The sequence below is a fragment of the Cyprinus carpio genome, chromosome A23, assembly GCF_018340385.1.
Source record: "Cyprinus carpio isolate SPL01 chromosome A23, ASM1834038v1, whole genome shotgun sequence".
Taxonomy (NCBI): Eukaryota; Metazoa; Chordata; class Actinopteri; order Cypriniformes; family Cyprinidae; genus Cyprinus; species Cyprinus carpio.
In genome coordinates this window covers 13,479,247-13,497,400 of record NC_056594.1, presented here as the reverse complement: position 1 = coordinate 13,497,400, position 18,154 = coordinate 13,479,247, and the positions used below count along the sequence as shown (strand labels likewise).

General features: G+C 38.2%; 1 protein-coding gene across 6 annotated transcripts in view; it reads left to right on the top strand.

Moving 5' to 3' along the window:
* The first annotated feature begins 217 nt into the window (after positions 1-217).
* LOC109065840 (membrane-associated guanylate kinase, WW and PDZ domain-containing protein 3) overlaps positions 218-18,154 on the top strand; it is a 127,220-nt gene continuing 109,283 nt past the window's right edge. For 3 of the 6 annotated variants that reach the window (XM_042713767.1, XM_042713772.1, XM_042713773.1), the window contains exon 1: positions 326-1,366. In XM_042713767.1, the coding sequence (XP_042569701.1) occupies positions 1,063-1,366 (304 nt within the window). In that variant the 5' untranslated portion in view covers positions 326-1,062. The other 3 variants (XM_042713769.1, XM_042713770.1, XM_042713768.1) reach the window with 3 other exon arrangements.

Genomic DNA, 18,154 nt, shown 5'->3' with positions numbered 1-18,154 from the left:
TGTGGATTGGTTAAGAGTCTGGATGAGGGTTTGATGACGGTATTTTAAAAGCCCTGGTATACACTTACTATCCATATATTCATCAAAGACTCTGTAGGGACACATTTACTTTTTTAAGGCAGCAAGTGCATTTTTCCTTAACTTTTCTAACATATTCTCTTCAGGCCTGGCAGCATGGCAGAGAGGCCGTTCCGTGTTGTGAACGGTATGGGAAAGCCCGCCCCCTCGCTCTGATTGGCTGCTCTGAGTCTCGTCCACTGCATTGGTGTCGGTGTGCGCCACTGACAGTCGCTTGCTGTCGTTTGGCGCAAGTAACAAGGTGAAAATGACTACAAAGTTGCAAAGCTGCGCCTACAATTAATCACCGACTGGCGCTGACAGCTCCACACACATACACACACACGAGGGCGTTTCTACAAGAATCAGTGGACGGTGAACCTAGTTTGTATCGTGTATTCCCCAATCCAGGTTGTTTGTCGTTTCCCGTGAACGCGCCGGTAGCTGATGTCATTGGAACAGGTGCGCGAAACCCAAGTTCACAACAGTCGCCCTAGATCGCGTGAGATTACACACGGATGTGAGTGTTTTTCTACGGCGTTTCATTCACCAGCCGGTATTACGAAGCGATTTGAGGCTGTATTATTTTTATTTGCCTGGATAAAGTAGGCTGTCCAGCCTCGGCTGGTAGTTTATTGCTATTTCCGTGTCTTTTTCTCCTAGAAAGCGCTTGTTTGGATCGTTTGAAGACGATATTTGGCGACACTTCTCGGTGAGCAGTAAGGTCTACAATAGGTTTTGTTAAGGCAATGAAGAGCCCTTTTTCCTTCGTGTGAGCTCGTGATTCAGTTCCGATGAATTTACGTGAATTTTGACTGAACCATCCAGGGAATATATTTCAAGGACCGAGCGATGCCGACTCGGAAGTTTTAAAACGTTTCTTTTTCACCAAGACATGGGAATGAAGTCGCTTTGCTGTGCTGCGCTCTAAACGCGTTTGCACTAGGACATAACCTGCTTTTTTTTAAAAAAAATTAAAAGACTCGTTTACGAAAGGGATTAATCATGTCCAAGACGCTGAAAAAGAAGAAACATTGGTCCAGTAAAGTGCAGGAATGCGCCGTTTCGTGGGGGACCGCCGAGCTCAGCGCCGTGCTGGAGATACGCGGGGGAGCCGAGCACGGAGAGTTCCCGCACCTGGGACAGGTGTTGTCGGACGCGTTAGTGTGCCATGTCGGCAGGCTACCTGGTCCCGGAGATGTGCTTCTGGAGGTGAACGGCACGCCTGTCAGCGGACTGACAAACCGAGACACCCTCGCCGTCATCCGCCACTTTCGTGAACCCCTCCGCCTGAAGACCGTAAAGCCAGGTTAGTTTGTTAACACAATTGCTAGTGTCACCGAAACAACAGTTTTTCACACTATACTGAACACGAAGTTTGCTTGTAAAATCCGAGTAAATGCTAGTTTTAAGCCTGTGTTCAGATACATTTCATATTTGTAATTTGAAAGAGAATTAGCGTCGCTTTTAGTGCTTGTATGTTACAAGATGTTGTTTAGCAACAGACAACCAATCACGAACTGCCTCAGTGCCCGCCTTATTAAATATTCATAGACTTTGTGCAGTCTGAGAAACTTTCACGCGCTCTGTCGTGATTACCGCAGTGATGATTTTTGAGGAATGTTTCAGAAGGCGTGTCTTCTGTAGAGCTGCTTTACAGCTGTAATTGAATTCGTTTCATAATGGTTGATTTTTTACAACATTATTTTTGTGTTTGTGAAGCGTGTTGAAGCATTCTACTCTGTTAAGTGCTATATAAATAAATAAGACCTGGCTAGAAGTCAAAACACAACCATAGAAGATCTGGATGGCAAAATTCCCCCAGCATTATTATTGTTGTCCTGTCATTTTATTGACCTGATAAATATGCAAATAAGAACGCTTACTCATAGTTTACAAATGTGGAATAAGATAACCCAGTGTTAAGAACATTTCAGGTAAAAAAAATATATATAGTTAGGCAGCTCTCAGGGTTTTAGCCAATATCAACCTCGTATGCTTATAATTATGCAATTGGCATTCTGATTAAATGGGACTCTCAAGGAAAAAAGTGGATTTTAACTGAAGCCATTTATCACAGTTACCACAACAGGAGGAAATTGAGACTATCCATCATGAGGAAGTTTTGGTAGCACTAGATGCTCTCTGTTTGTGGGCAGCCACAACAATTTCATTAATCGTCTTGCTGGTAGATACTTTTACTTTTTTACTTTCCATCAAGACTTTATTTAAGCTGCTAAAGCCAGGTTACAAGTGTTTACAGGTGTATGGGACTGTTAATCTTGTGTTTGTTGGAGAGAGATAATGAGGATCTACAAAATGCAGCTGAGACCTGAGCATTCAGGACAGGTGAGGATCAGAGCCTGTAAAATGCAGAGAGAATTCTATCATGTTTCTAGCTTAATCTCCGTGGTTACTAAACAGATAAGGTATGACTCTAGAATAACTTTACATTGTGTAACCCAGTGGTTCTCAACTCCAGGCCTCGAGACCCACTGCTCTGCACATTTTGAATGTTTCTGAATCTGACACATTCAGTTCAGTTCATGGATCTCTCTCCTAATGAGCTGATGATCTGAATCAGGTGTGATAAATAAGGGAGACAAACAAAATGTGCAGAGCAGTGGGTCCCGAGGACTGGAGTTGAGAACCACTGGTGTAACCCGACCTGTCTGTGGATCATATTACAGACACATCCTAACTCGGAATCCTATCTTATCTGTTTAGTCACCAGAATTTCGGTTACGATCTCATACCATGTAATTGTCAGATTTAAGAATTAAGATTTCACGAATGTGACACCAGATTATATCAGTTAAGAGTGAACGAGTGCTTTTTTTATTGTTCTTTTAAGAGTTTGTGACCCTTCAGTATATGTGCGCTTAGGCTTGTTTTGTGACATCACAGTGTCTTGACATCATTATATGTCAGCAAAAGTTGATGCAGATGCTATCCATTCGGCTGGAAATTGTGTAAATGCTTTAAACATTTAGAGCTTTGAACTTTGTACATGTAATCCTCTTTGCCTGCAGCACAGATGTCGTCTGACTTCCCAGCCTCCTCCCATTTAGCGTGTTAGCCTGCCTGAAGGATCACCATTCGACTTCTTTATGCCATTTTAATGCTCTTTTGGAGATGATTTTAATCAGAGAGATTTATGTTGCTATGGGCACTCTCTACATCTGTTTATTTTGGGCTTGCAAAAGAAGTAGAGTGGATTACCAAATATGAAAATGTAGCTCTCCTCGCACTGTAATCAGTGTAAATTGGCATTAGTGGACGGGTTAGCATCAGATGTCTCTTGCTGATTATTTTAACGTCGTGTGAGTTAGTTAAAGCTGCCAAAGCCTGCAGCTTTGAACCGAGTCCAAGTCTAATTGATTCAATTACTCTCTTAAATCTGTGCTGTGCTGTCTGACTCGTGACTCAGCAAGAGGACTGGACACCTGAAAGCTTGTATGCTATGTGAAATATTCAGTGTTGCTAAAATATGTTGGGTTTACTTTTTGTCTATGCATATTAAGCTGGGAAGAGGAAAAGGTAGGCTGTTTTAAAAGATAAATATGAAATAACACATAACATAACATAGCATTTACTTAGCCAACATGATTGGTCATTATCTGCAATGATTTTATATATTTTTATATTTTAATTCACTTGTATTGAATATTTGATATTAGATTTTTACATGTACTTTACATGCTCATTTCCTTTGTTTTTACATTTGCTGTCTAACACTTAAAAGATCTTTGTGGTCTTTAGTGGATCTTACAAATAATATGAAAATTTACGACTGTATCTTACAATGTTATGTTCTTAAATCAGGCTTACTATAGTTACAGTACAGTAATTAAAATTAATATGAAAACCATATATTTTTCTTACTTAAAATAAAATTAATTAAATATTTTGACATTTAAAAAACAAAAGCTATAAAAACGACAAAATAAGTACTAAAACTTTTATTAAAATTAAATAGAAAACAGAAAATATCTAATTCAAAATATTAAAAACTATAATAGTTTTAGAAATTATACTAGAATAACACTGATTTAAATTCCTTAAATGAGTAAGTTTAGTTGGTAGTTTTATTTTTTGTTTATTTAGATAAAATAGTTCCAGATTTTATTGGACAGAACATGATGTCAGCTAGAATATAAATATTTGAATACAAACACATTTTCTTTATAAAACATAGTAGTTGACCACTGTGCTGAACAGCCATACTAAAATGAACATCACAAACTTTGTAAATATAATCAAAAGAGGAGTCAACCAAACAATTATAAGAGGTTCTTCTAATTTCAGATTCTAGGAACTGTTATGAACTTGCACAAAAAGATATGTTTTTACCTTAGATTTAAATTAGGGCTGTGCAAAAAAATCGAATACGATTTTCATGCGCGTCTCTTCAGTAAAGACGCTCCTGTGATTAGTAGTATATCTCCAGCACGTACGTTAAGATCAGGGTTGCCAGGTTTTCACAACAAATCCTGCCGAGTTGCTTCTCAAAACTAGTCCAAAACTAGCCCAATCGCGTTTCCAGGATATTCCCCGTGTTGCCAAGTCTGCGGTTGTTTTTCATGTCCGTGGGTTAAAGCGACCCCAATACCAATAACGTGATATTAAGCCCCTAAAATATGAATATTACCAGGGCAACCCTGACAAAAAACTTATATTTTAACCCCGGGATGCAATTTTTATCGGGGAACCTCCTGAAAACGCGATTGGGCTAGTTTTGGACTAGTTTTTTGAGAAGCAACTGGGCAAGATTTGTTGTGAAAACCTGGCAACCCTGATCTGAACGCACGTGCTGGAGATATACTACTAATCACAGGAGCGTCTTTACTGAAGAGACGCCCATGAAAATCGTATTCGATTTTTTGCACAGCCCTAATTTAATTTAAATTTAGATTCTGTTGAAACTATTCTGTGGGAAAATAATTGTGGTGCATCACTAATTTCATATTTACTTCTAAAGAAAGATCAATTGAGTTTCTTAAGTGTTCCTGCATCAGAGGCCATGGTGTGTACAGAATGTGTCTTGCCGAGTGTTCTCTCTGTCCCTCAGTTTATGTTTAATTCATACCATCTCAATCATTGATGAGTCCATAGAAGAGGCCAGCTCACAGGGATCAGATTGTACCAGGAGACCATTTAGCCTTAAATTCGAGCTGCAAGTAACACTGGCTGAGTGCTCTACACGGCTGATGTGAAGCTCAAGGGCCTTCATCCTGTGGCTGGGCTCAAGGCTCCTAGGCCAGTCTAGAGAGCTCAGTAGAGTTGCTGCTGGCATTTATACCAACTTTAGTGGGATGAATTGGTTGCAAAGGTGTAAAATTGACCGAAATGGAAGAGCATGGTTAAACTCATGGTCAAGTGGTGGTCAAAACAATAAGACAACAATGGAAGGAAACTGTACAAGGAAGGAAAATGTAAATTTTTGAAGGCTCTAAAGTTAGCTAGCATAGTTTGCCATATCGGTGAGTTTTCTGTGCAGATTTACCAAGCTTCTCCCTATCAGCTGTATCCTTTCCTGCCCAGTGGACTTGTGGCTCCTGCTCATCTTTTCTAGTCTTATCTGTTCCATGGCGTGAAGCTTCTTGGCCTCCCACACATATTAACTCGAACCTGTCATGTCCTCCTCCGTTTTTCCTGTTCTTCACCCCCACACCTTTTCTGCCAAGCCTCTCACATGCAGGAGTGTCCAAAAGACCGCACTGAAAATTTGGTTTCTTCACAATTCTAAAATCCAGATTTAAAACAATGAAATGTTATATGATGTATGTGAATATTAAATATTTAATGTTTTGCACATTAGTGTAGACCAGGGGTATTCAGCAGGGGTATTCAGTTAAAGTTCTAAGAGGTCCAGCCTCTTTATTTTGTTCCAAGTGGAAGTCAAGACAATAACTTTATGGAAGAGTTATACTGTACATTTACATGTCAACAGCAATAATACTTTGTAGAAGAAAAAAAAAAATTGTCCTCAAGGATTAAGATTTTAGAGCTAAAGCAGAAGTCACTGGAAAAAAAAAATTAAATTAAGTACATTTGGGGCTGCATAATAATATTAGGTTATATAACAGCAAAATAATATAAATGACCCTGAATGCTTGTTGTGTGTACAGCTCAGTTGACAGTTTTCAAAAATGTGTTTGGGGAGGGGGTGTATTACTATGAAATTACTTAGAAATTTATGTTAGCGATCTCTGACTTTTGGATCCAATTGTATTTTACCTTAATAGTTGCTTAATAGATAAATAAGTAAACAGATTTTTAATATTGGACAAATTTTAGTGTTTAATCTCTGAGCAGTCATTGGATCTGCTCTGAATTTCATAACCATGATTTTGCATTAGAATTTTAAAAAAACAAAACAAAAAACAAAGGCACTGCTGTCATACCTGTACATCCTGTCCAGAATAAGTTTTTTTTTTTTTTTTTTTTTTGGTCATACAACATTGTGACGAAATTGTGCTCAAAGCCATTGTCTGAATGTGGCCTTGATTGACCACAGTGGTGCAATTTCCACACATTGTGTTAATGTGCAAGCGGAGGAAGGGTGAGGGAGTGTATCATTACTGACTCACAGACTGACTTGCATTAGTCCTCCTGTCATGATGCTGTGTGGCATTATGAAGCAGCAATTGTTTTGATACTCATACTATGTTGTTGGCAACATTTTCTTGCGTTGTTCTTATTTTCTTTACTTGGATACTCTCTTGAGTCATGACAAAGGATCAAATGCCTCATTTTATTAGACCATAACAGAAAATGTTCTAATTTTCAGCATTATTGTACTGTACTTTTTTTGGGTTGTGTGCTGTACTGTCTCCCTTTTTTCTTCGGCTATGCGGTGTGAGGTAAATCTGTTTCTTTCTCTGCTGCTTGATTACAGTAGTTTATGGAGTAGACAGGGGTTATATCAGCTTTGAAGAACAGAGAGGAAGCTTTAATGTGGTTTTCTTTAAAATGTTCGCAGCTTATGAGCGGTCTGTCACAAGCAGCTGCTCAGGTTGTATAACTTTACTTCCATGTTTGCTGCTGAAATACACCCATAAAAGCGTACCACAGCTGCTTTAACATTCTGTTCAAGTCTGTTCATCTCTCTGAGGGCCTCGGGCTTTGCTTAGTCACCAAACAACATTCAAGCAATTTTTTTTGTTGTTTTTTGAATGTAAACACCCTCAGTCCCTTTCCCAAAGTTTCATGAATGGTAGAATAAGATTTTTTTTTTTTTTTTTTTTTTTTCAGTGGTAATCATCTCCAGTGGCTGTTACACAGATTTGACAGGAGCAGAATGTATTTTCTCTCCCATCATCATTTTATCTTCCCTTCAATCCGGCCTTTTGTAGTAGTTGGACTTGTGTACTGTAATTCAGAGCATGTTGTTTGCATGTTTCAACCTGCCTCAAAGAAGCAAATAAAGTTTCTAGTGTGGCTCTCCACAAGTTGTTCAATGTCAGGACAAGTTTTGTTAATTTCATTTAAGATTCCTGCTATATATATTTATTTATACTATATATAAGTTTTCCAGGTAAAATGAAACACAAAATAAGATATTAAGAATTGTTTTCTGACAGTGTATCTTTAAATGTTCAGGCTGATTTAAAAAATATATAATATAATATAAAAATCTGCCAGTGCGGTAAGACAAAGAACATTATAGTCAAGACAAGAGATAGTTTTTTTGAAAAGAAGTCTTAAATGGACAGTTAATATAACAATGCAATTTGTCATAATTTATATTATTACATGTATATTATTACATTATCAAAATGTTTTTGTCCATATGTGACCCTGGACCACAAAACTAAGTCTTAAGTAAATTGGGGTAAATTTTTAGCCATAGGCAAAAAAACATTGTATGGGTCAAAATGATAATTTTTTTCTTTTATTCCAAACATCATTAGGATATTAAGTAAAGATCATGTTCCATTAATATATTTTGTAAATTTCCTACTGTAAATATATAAAAACTTAATTTTTGATTAGTAATATGCATTGCTAAGAACTTGATTTGGACAACTTCAAAGGTGATTTTTTTCAGTATTTAGATTTTTTTTTTTGCACCCTCAGATTCCAGATTTTCAAATAGTTGTATCTCTGCCAAATATTGTCCAATCATAATAAACCATACATCAATTGAAATCTTATTTATCAGCTTTTAGATGATGTATAAATCTCAATTTTGAAAAATTTACACTTAAGACTGGTTTTGTCACATATAATAACAACACTGACCCCACTGACTTTGACTTTTATGTACAAAAAAATACATCCAATGATATTTTACAGAATATAGAAAGCAAGTCATACAGGTTTGGATTGAGATGAAGATGAGTAAATGATGACAGAAGATAAAAAGATATTTTGAAGAATGTTGGTAACGGTTGGGGGAAAAAATAGTCAATGGCTCAACCATCAACCGTTTGGTTACCAGCATTCTTCAAAATATCTTTTGTTTTCAGCAGAAGAGAGAAACTTATACAGGTTTGGAACAACTTGAGCGTGAGTAAATGATGACACAATTTTCTTTTTTGGGTGAACTAGCCCTACATAAGACATTTATCTTGTTTTAAGGATTTTTAGATATTTTCATACTTGAAAACAAGTCAAAAAAGTCTTAAAACCTTATTTAGAAGTATATTTTTGCAGCATAAGATATGTCACCACCCCACTGAGAGAAATTCAGCAGGAATAGTGACATACACTTCAGTCAGCCTGTAGACTGGCAAGAAACTGATTGCAACATTTATGAGGTTGAACATAATTTGTTAAATTACCACTCCACCAGTCACATTTTCATACATCTGCATCTGTAGTTTCATTTTAAGTAATGTCTTACAGATTTTATTGCTCCCCACATCATTCCATTGAACGAGAAGTACAACTGAAGTATTTTTGACGGTGCATCCATATGCCACCCCTCTGGAATCATTCCTGAATCTGCTCACACATCCCCAGTCGCCCATGCATGGTTGGGGGTTGGGGGAGATGGGTGCGGACGGCGAAGCCCAAGATAGGAGCATCTGCTTGGAATATTAAGGCATATCTCAAACCTCTCCCAGCAGAAACAGTCTCACGCGCTCAACCCCTTTATCAGCCTCGCTGTCAGCGGGAGTATGCAGAGGGCTTCTGTTGATGCACCGGCACTTGTCACTGCCTGTGATGTGTGGAACATTCCACCATTCCAGCACTGTTTATCTGTCTGTGGAGACGTAATGGCAAACGATGACATGGAAATGAGAGTGCGCCTGTGGGAACGAGAACTAAAAAACCCGTCTAAAACGTGGACATCACATGCCTCTCTTAGCTGCGAAAAAATGGCTTTTAGTGATGTCATTTTTTTCAGTTTATTTTCACAGATGTTGTATCTTTACTGTAGAATGTTGAAGAATGAGAAAGTTGTTTCAGCCATTTCTTCAATTTCAGGGACACCACACTCCAGTTGTGCCAGTTGTGTATTTCTGTGGCTTGTATCAGAGAAGCCACATTCCTGATATTTATGCCCCCTAGAGATGCGTGGTCATTGTGACCCATGCCAACATTCACATTTAGCCCCTCCAGCTGAAATCCATATGGCAGACCAGGTTCTTTGAAGCAGCCTATGAGGTGTTTTTCTATACGATGATTTGATATCTCATCCCCCAGGTACTGTTATTGTCAAAGAGAGTGGGCTTTGATATATTTGTTCTGATTCGCAGCAATCGTTTGCAGTTTGTCGGTTTATGCGGCAACAGGAAATGAAAGGATGCTTATGCTGTGAGGGGAATGGGCATAAATAATTAAGTGACAAATGAAACCAGACTGTTTGATTGTGTTCGTGCCCGTCGTCAACAAGTGAGGGGGATAAAAAGAGGGAGATTTCCTGTTGCTCTTGGTTGCGACTTGAAGGAGCTTTACTGAATGAGTAAAAGTGATCTGGATTAGGAGGAAAGCAGCTGTGGAGCTGATAAGGAGATAGAACAATACAAAATATCAGAGAGCTGGGAAGGTGATTTCCAGGGCTTATAAAGCCCAGTGCACACTGCTATCCCTGACTTGTGCACACTTAAAGCGGATGTTTTGCATTGTTTTCATCTCATTAATTTGCACAAGAATGAGTAAAATAACTGAAAAAAAAGAAGCTTGGTAAGATGTGGGGACAGTTCGATTCATTTTTTTTTATATATATTTTATTTTGTTTAAATTTTAAAAATCTTGTTTTAATATATTTTCGTTAAATTTTAAATGAATTTTATTAATATTATATTGTAAATGTTTTGTATTTTAATTTGTAGTTTTTATTTCAGTTGTGTTTTTGGTCTTGTTTTTACTTTAGTTGTTTCATTTTTATTTGTTTTGGTTTTAATCTGTGTTTTGATCTCGATTCCCAGTGCCAGCAAACTTATCTTCGCTCTTTCACTCCAATGCTATTGCTCTCGCCATTTCAGAAAAGATTATATAAACTTTGACATGACAGTATTTTGTTATCCACCTTTTTCCTGAACACGGAAGTCTCGCCCGATGCATTACATTTTCAGCCTCTGGTGCATCTCGTCAAATTAACACATTTTCCAAACTGGCGGCACTCATCAGTTAGATCAAGGTGGATCGTGTGGATTAAATAACATTTGGATGAAAATGTGCTTCTCATCCTTTTGTAAATTAGATTTTATGGCTGTAACACAGTTCTTAGGTCAGGAAGAAGTATGTGAGAACCGGCAAACATTTAAACACAATTTTATAACAAACACAAAACTGAAAATAGTGCGACAGACCCTCACGGACGACTGCCGTGCACAAACAAAACAGAACAACATAAAATCCAGGCCTGATCCTCTCTCTTCTTGCACTGTCATCACTCCTTCTTTTATGCTTCCGGAGCTCCTCCGTGGGACTCGAGACCGGTGAGTGCCGAAGGTGCTGCTCATTATCATTCACTCGCTCCGTTCCCAAGGCTCTGCCAGACCGGTGAGTGCCGTGCATTTTCAGGGCCGATGCCGATACCGATTATTACAGTTCAAGGAGACCGATAACCGATATATTTGACCTATATGTGTCTTGTGTAAAAATGAAAATTAATGTCAAAATTAAGAATAAAAAGGACTCTGACAAAGACTCTCTTTAAAATTATTTTAACACATCTTTAATTCTGAGAACTGTTCATAATAACAACATTAATATTAATAATAACAACAAACATAAAAAGTGCTGGGAGCATCCATCAGCAGCATTCTGTAAACTAAAGTAAAACTTGCATCCATCAGCAGCATCCTATAAACAAAGTAAAACTTAAAGCAAATTTAAAACACAACAACAAATGAACAAATAATGGAAAATAAATGTGATCTCTCTCTATCTATCTATCTATCTATCTATCTATCTATATATATATATATATATATATATATATATATATATATATATATATATATATATGTAGGTATGTGTATATATATATATATATATGTGTATGTGTGTGTGTTATATTTAGCATTTTATTTGCACCCAGAATTGCATTAAAATCACACACAACCCATATAGTAATAGTGTTTTTTTTTTTTTTTTTTTTTTTTGATGTGTAAAATGTTTGTTTGACTGTTTATCACGGCGATACAAAACTAGAACAGTATACAGGAACAGCGTCATCCAGAAACGTGCAATGTGAGAGTATTGACAATTTTACGTTATTAGCATAGGGTTATTAGCAAGGGTGTGCGATTTGTGAAATAAACAAAGGGGGGGAATGCTTTTGAAAAATTTTATGAAATGTTTTTAATACGACGGGAAATTGTATTTAATGTGATCTCAGTTTAATAAAAACACTGTAAGCCTACGTTAGGCCTATTAATTGTAATGATTTAATGTCCACGGTTATTCAAACAACCAAATTACATCGAGAAAGCGAGCAAAGAACACAACGGAGCTTTTTGAAACTCCGAATCATTTAACGTAAACCATTGTGTCGCAAAATGATTCACTGTTTCGATGCGCTTCAATCGGATCGCGTATCGCGAATCATTTGATGATTTTCAGATCTTGGACGTCAGCGGGTTTGCATGATGTTTTTATCCCCACCGGGGATAAAGTTATTCAGCAGAGGCAGGGATGCATAGACCAGGAAGGGGGGAAATCCCCCCATCCCCCGCAAGATGCCCCCGGCAAATCGCAATCCTGGTTATTAGTGAAATGAAGAGAGAGCGCGCCGCGGAGATAACTAAATCAGGAATAGGGAAGCTCGCGTCGCGTCACGGGCGTCAGAGCTCGCGCGTCAGAGCGCGCCTTGATGGCCCTCTTCAGCTTCTTCAGAATTGCATAATGGTAATTCTGAATCTGTATGATAAATTTATTTTGCAATCATGTTAGAATAAGCAACATTTCCTCCAAATATGCGCAATTTATTTGAGCCCTAAACGGAACGGACGCTGTTCAGTGAAGCTATGTGAAACAACACAAAAAAAAACCGCAGCAGACGTGAGTGAATGCATTCGTGTTGATAATCTATTCACAATATAAACGTTAAGTTGGCCGAATGGAAGTAAGTTTTAGTTTCACTATCTCAGCACTGATGTGATGATCCGTTAAAGCATATCACTGCAATGACGGACATTGACCGGGAATTCACGGTATAAAAACTGAACGGGGCTTGTCATCATAAATCAATTATATTTAGGTGTTTTGCAACTTCAGTGTAGTGATTTTATTGCAACTTCAGGAACGTTTAACTGCATTCTTACCTTCGAGAGATAACTTATTGATTGTGGTGTGATGATGATCACTGAAGCAGCTCCTGTGCTTTCGGTGTGGAGCGGAACATTTTCCAGCCGGCGCCAGCCGTATTGATTGGCCAGGCTCGTGACTCCCAAAAAACAGACGGACGTAATGGGCGGGGCTTAGTCTAGGCCCAGAGCAGAGCGGTGCGCTCTGACTGAGGTGGCTGGATCAGTGCCAGATGACTTTTTTTTCGCGCATTTCAAAATAAAATGGTTTTATCGGCAAATCGGTTTTGAAAATGGCCGATGCCGATAACATAAAAAATGCTTAATATCGGCGCCGATAATCGGCCACGCCGATAATCGGGTTCGACCCCTATCACTCGCTCCGTTCCCAAGGCTCTGCCCCACCCCACTCGTCACAATGGCCATTATTAAAGAAAATACTCAATGCAGTAAAGCAGAAATTGGTTTATTTTTAGGGTAGAGAGATGCAACCCTGTTATCCAGCAGGCACTGCTTGCTTGTGATGTGGAAAGCCTAAGACCTCACAATGGCATGCATGAGGTCTCCTGAGTGGACAAAGGGAACACTAATGAACTGAATTTATTTCTTCAAAGCATAGGGAGGTGGTCTGTGATGTAATATCCCACCCCATTTGCCTTATTGTGACTGTTTCTGTGATCCAGGGGTCTTTATTATTCTTGTGCTGGCATGTAGTGCATACCACCGGAGAATGAGAAGTGATGGCCTTTTGAAGTCTTAATGCCTGCAAATAACTTGCCCTTCTCTGGAGCACTCAATGTGTGTGTGAGCATGCTTTTGCATGAAAATGAGAAATTAGGACAGGATTGGACTTGCCTGTTCCTCTCTAGTGCCCTTTTGAGATGAAAGGTAATTGGACTGATAGGATTTGTGTGATCTTGAGGGCTGTGTAGACGGTAGCTGTTTATTTGCTCACTTTGTGATTGTTCAGATCTCGGCAGATGTTTCCTGTTGCTCGTATGTAGCGTTATCACAGATGCTTCGTATGGCTTTATTTACAGAAGGCTCTTCTTGCCATGTCTCTTGATTATTTTAAACTGATCATGTTAGTTTCACTGGCTGAAATCGTCTCTCACCTGTTTAAACATTCCTCATCCCCTCAGAATGTGACTCTTTATTCATGCTAACAGCATGCTGACTGAATGACTGCTATCCGGCGCTAATTTCAAACCACTGCTGTGTTTGCCTACCTCAACATTGCAAAGTCATCGTCTGACTCTGGAGGACATTTAGAGGATGTGGAGGTATTTTAAGCCTCTCTCCTCTATATAATGTCACTGGAGCAGCTGCATGTTCCAGAGTTGTTCCAGATTATTCTGATCACTGCATTTTCCCAAAGACCCAATATCCCAGCATGCCTTGGAAATTGTATTGTAGGGTGAGAGAGAGAGCTACTAGCTGAAGTGAGAACTTATTTGTGGTTCAGTGGCGATTCTTTAAGAGTGGAAATTACTTCCAAAAATCATATGAATTATGGCAATATCTTTCCAGTCCTGTACTTCCTTCTTATTTGCCTTCTTTTCTTTTCTTCTGTTCACTTCCTTTTCTTCTCTTCATCTCTTCACTTTGCTTTCTTTCTGATTTCCTTTTTTCTTTTTCCCTTTTCTATTCATTTTTTACTGACTTCCTTTCGAACAACCCTTATTCAATCTAAACTTACTTCCTGCCTTTGTCTAACTTTTTCCCTTTTTCCTTTAAACTCCCTTTTTCCTGACTTCTTTTGATTATTCCTTCCTGATTTCTTGCCTGCCTGCCTCCGCCTTCCTTCCATCTGATGCCTTTTATACTTCCTTCCTAACTTCTGTACATTTTTCTTTATTCCATCTTTATTCCTTCCCTCCTGCCTGTTTCCCATTCTTTCTTCCTTTTTTCCTGACTTCCTTCTGTACTTCCTTTCTGACTTCTGTAAATCCTTCCTTACTTCCACCTTGACTCCCTTCCTTTTGTCTTACCTGCCTATTTCCCTTTCTTCCTCCCTTTTTTTTCTTCCAGTTTTTTTTGACTTCCTTCTGTAGTTTGTTTCTGACTTCCATATGTCCTTTCTTGCTTCCATTTTGAAATCCTTCCTGATTTCCTACCTGCCTGTTTCCATTTCTTCCTTCCTTTTTTCCTTACATTTTTTTACTTCCTTCTGTACTTCCTTTTTGACTTCCATACTTCAATTCTTACTCCCATCTTAACTTCTTCCTACCTGCCTGCCGCCTTTCCTCTTTATTTCTTCCTGACATTTTCCTTGACTTTCTTTTGTAGGCTACTTCCTTTCTGACTTCCTTTTATACTTTTTTTTTTAAGACTTCCTGTCTTAAGCATGTAATGGTTTATTGGACATATGACTTTCAATCAGTGGCCCACCTGGAACATCCCTGCTGGTTTATATAATGACTTAGTTGTAAAATGGTTGGGGCTTTGCAACAAATGGCTAGTAATTGAATCTAGCCTGGCACTACAGAGTTATACAGTTGTTCATGCAGTTGGGAGAGCTTTAAATAAAACATAACATCTCACTCTGTATTAAATGATGGCAGTAGCACTTCATGATGGGCTGTCTGGGAGTTATCGTAAACTCAATCTAAATCTGAAATGGATGGCCTAGAGACAATATCCTGCATTAGATGACAGTGAGTGATTGTATTTTTTTTTTTTAACCTTGTCAGCGTACAGTAAACGCTCCACTTATCTCACTGCGGCAGCTCATCTCTACACCCTGCTTGCATGAGATTAGTACACTATGCCCTCATCAGAATTCATGGATGTCAAGATCTCTGGGCAGGGTATCGGCTAGCCATGATGGTTAGGTCTGTTAACAGCTTATTGATCTGGCTAGCCTCATCCTGTTTTGTCAGCATTCTAGCTATGGCTTTGAAGCCAAGGTGAAGGGCCAGATGAAGAGCAACCAAGGCCAATAGCAATCCACATTCTTAAAGAGGAGAAATGCAAAAGACTTTCCAAGTCCAGTTTTGCTGATGTTACATATTACCTGTTTCGCTGTGACTGTCTTAGTGGACCACTTCATTTTTGTCTATTAACATTCATATCATAATAGACCATCAAAGTGAAATGACGTTAGAATAGTCTACTCAATGCAAGCTTTGATGTGAACAGTGTCTCAGAGATCAAAGAGGTTTTTCCATTTTTAGCCCCGTGGATGTGTGTGCCTTGTGTGTTTAAATAGAATTAGAATAATGACCAGTGATCTCTCTATTTTGTCATGGTTGTCCTTACTTGATGAGCTGATCTTGTTTTATAATCTCATATGGCATTTTAGCTGAAAGGTGTAAAATCTGGTCCTATGACACTTGGCAAAATGGTACATCTGAGAAACATTCATCAGTTATATTATGACAGCACTGAAGATATTGTTCCCAGTTGGTGCTTCATAATTGAACATCATTATTGCAGCCCTTGCAAGACAGCACTGTATTGATATTCATTGTATGGGATGCTACTTGAATATCAATCAGTATCAAGTCTAATTCAGATTTTTGGTTTTGATTTTATGCTGTTAATTCCCATGGAATCTTTGTTTCATATTTTATTTCAGCCATATGTAGGCCATCTATTTTGATGATTTTTTAAAAAACAAAAATAAGCTTTAATAAGCTTTAAACAAAGCATCTTAGCATATCTGCTGCTCAGGTGGGTTTCTGGCTGTGTGCTCACATACTGTCACTAAACAAGCTGCTATTTAAGTGTTTGTTCATCATTTGTTCGCCTGTTGTTTTTAAAGGCATCATGTAGTCTTTGTTGCTATTTTAAATTACATCTGTGTCTATGTCTTTGTCAAACATAGCAACATTGTGCTGCATGTCGCTGTGGATTAACTACTTGGCAGAAGAAGGATTTTTTTTGTTCAAAACAGCTTACTAGACTTTTGTTGCTGTGTTTTAATTTTAGTGAAACCTTGCCAGGTATCTGGTAACCATTTTAGGCTATAAAAGCAATTGTTTAATTAAAAGGCACCAGAATACAGAAAATGGGATCTACTCCCATAAAATTATTCTAGAGGACCCACCAGAATTTTTTTTTTTTTTTTTTTATTCCGATGCCCATACGTAAACACAATCTTAATCTGAAAAGAATAACCTAGAGACAATTTCCTGTGATTTGCATTATTTTGAAACAATTGTTTTTTAAAAAACAAGAAATTAACTTTTGCCCAATTCTTTTATGTTTTTCTTCACAGAGTAGCAATAATTACACTTGATGTAAGTGGCTATATAATATTCTTCTCTCTCTCTCTCTTCATATTTATTTCTCAAAAAAGGATTTGGCACAACCTCCAAATCCTCATAACGCACTCAGTAAAATCACTTCTACTATCTGGCTGGTCACGACTTTACATGCGCATCCTCATTTTGGATGTGTCGACATCTCAAACAAAAGTTCTCACAGAGCCCTGAAATCAGCTTTAATTTGACGTAGTGTCATCCTGTTCTTCACTCAGTACTCCTCAGCTGCTGCCTCTCTGGGCTCTCGTGCTTTTTAAAGGAGTCGGAGTAGTCTCTTGACTCACATACCTTAAATGGGTGAATAACCACTGGACCAGATTTTCCTGCATTTAAAGTCCCTGATCAGCATAAGCTTTCTTGTTGCATGTCTTCTGAGGCATGCGGCAAGCATAAGACTATTTTTCAGATAATAAACTTGGATGCAAGGAGGGTACTGTGGTATTAATATGAATTTGAAGCTTGGAGGCAGATGTGTCTGCACCAATATCCACAAATGAGGCAGATTTTTCCCAGCCTGCTTTATTATCTATAGAATAAATAGTAGGTTGGCAGACTGTGAGTTATTGCAGCGGCACTGGGTCTAGTATTATGACAAGTTGGCTCCAGTTACAGACAAACAGAAATGCATTACTTAACAGGGTTTCACAGACCAACACACTAAACTCAGTGTGTGGAAGGCAGTGTTGACCAAACAAACTGTAACTCTTAAGAATTTTAATGAGCTCAAATGAAGAACAACTATTGTATTTAGATGTAACCAAGCACTCCAAATGAATTCTAGGTAATACACTGAAGTCATCATATATCTGTCTGAATAATAGCTCATGTGTTTGTATGAACAGAGAATTCAAAATAAGAAGGGAATGTGAAGAATGTCTGTCTGTACACATTGTTCCATTGGTGGAAGGAGCTTACAAAAGAGTATTGTTAGCAGGTGTTTGCTCTGGCTGTGTCATAGAACAGTGCTTTCCTCAGAGACCCTGTAGATTCAGCATGATGTTATGTTGAAATTGCAGACCTGCTTAAATTTTTATTGAAGAACACTATTGTTGTCACTTATTGGGTGCTTCCTCAGTGATTTTTTTTAATGTTTTATGATGTAATTTTTTATTTTTTTTGTTG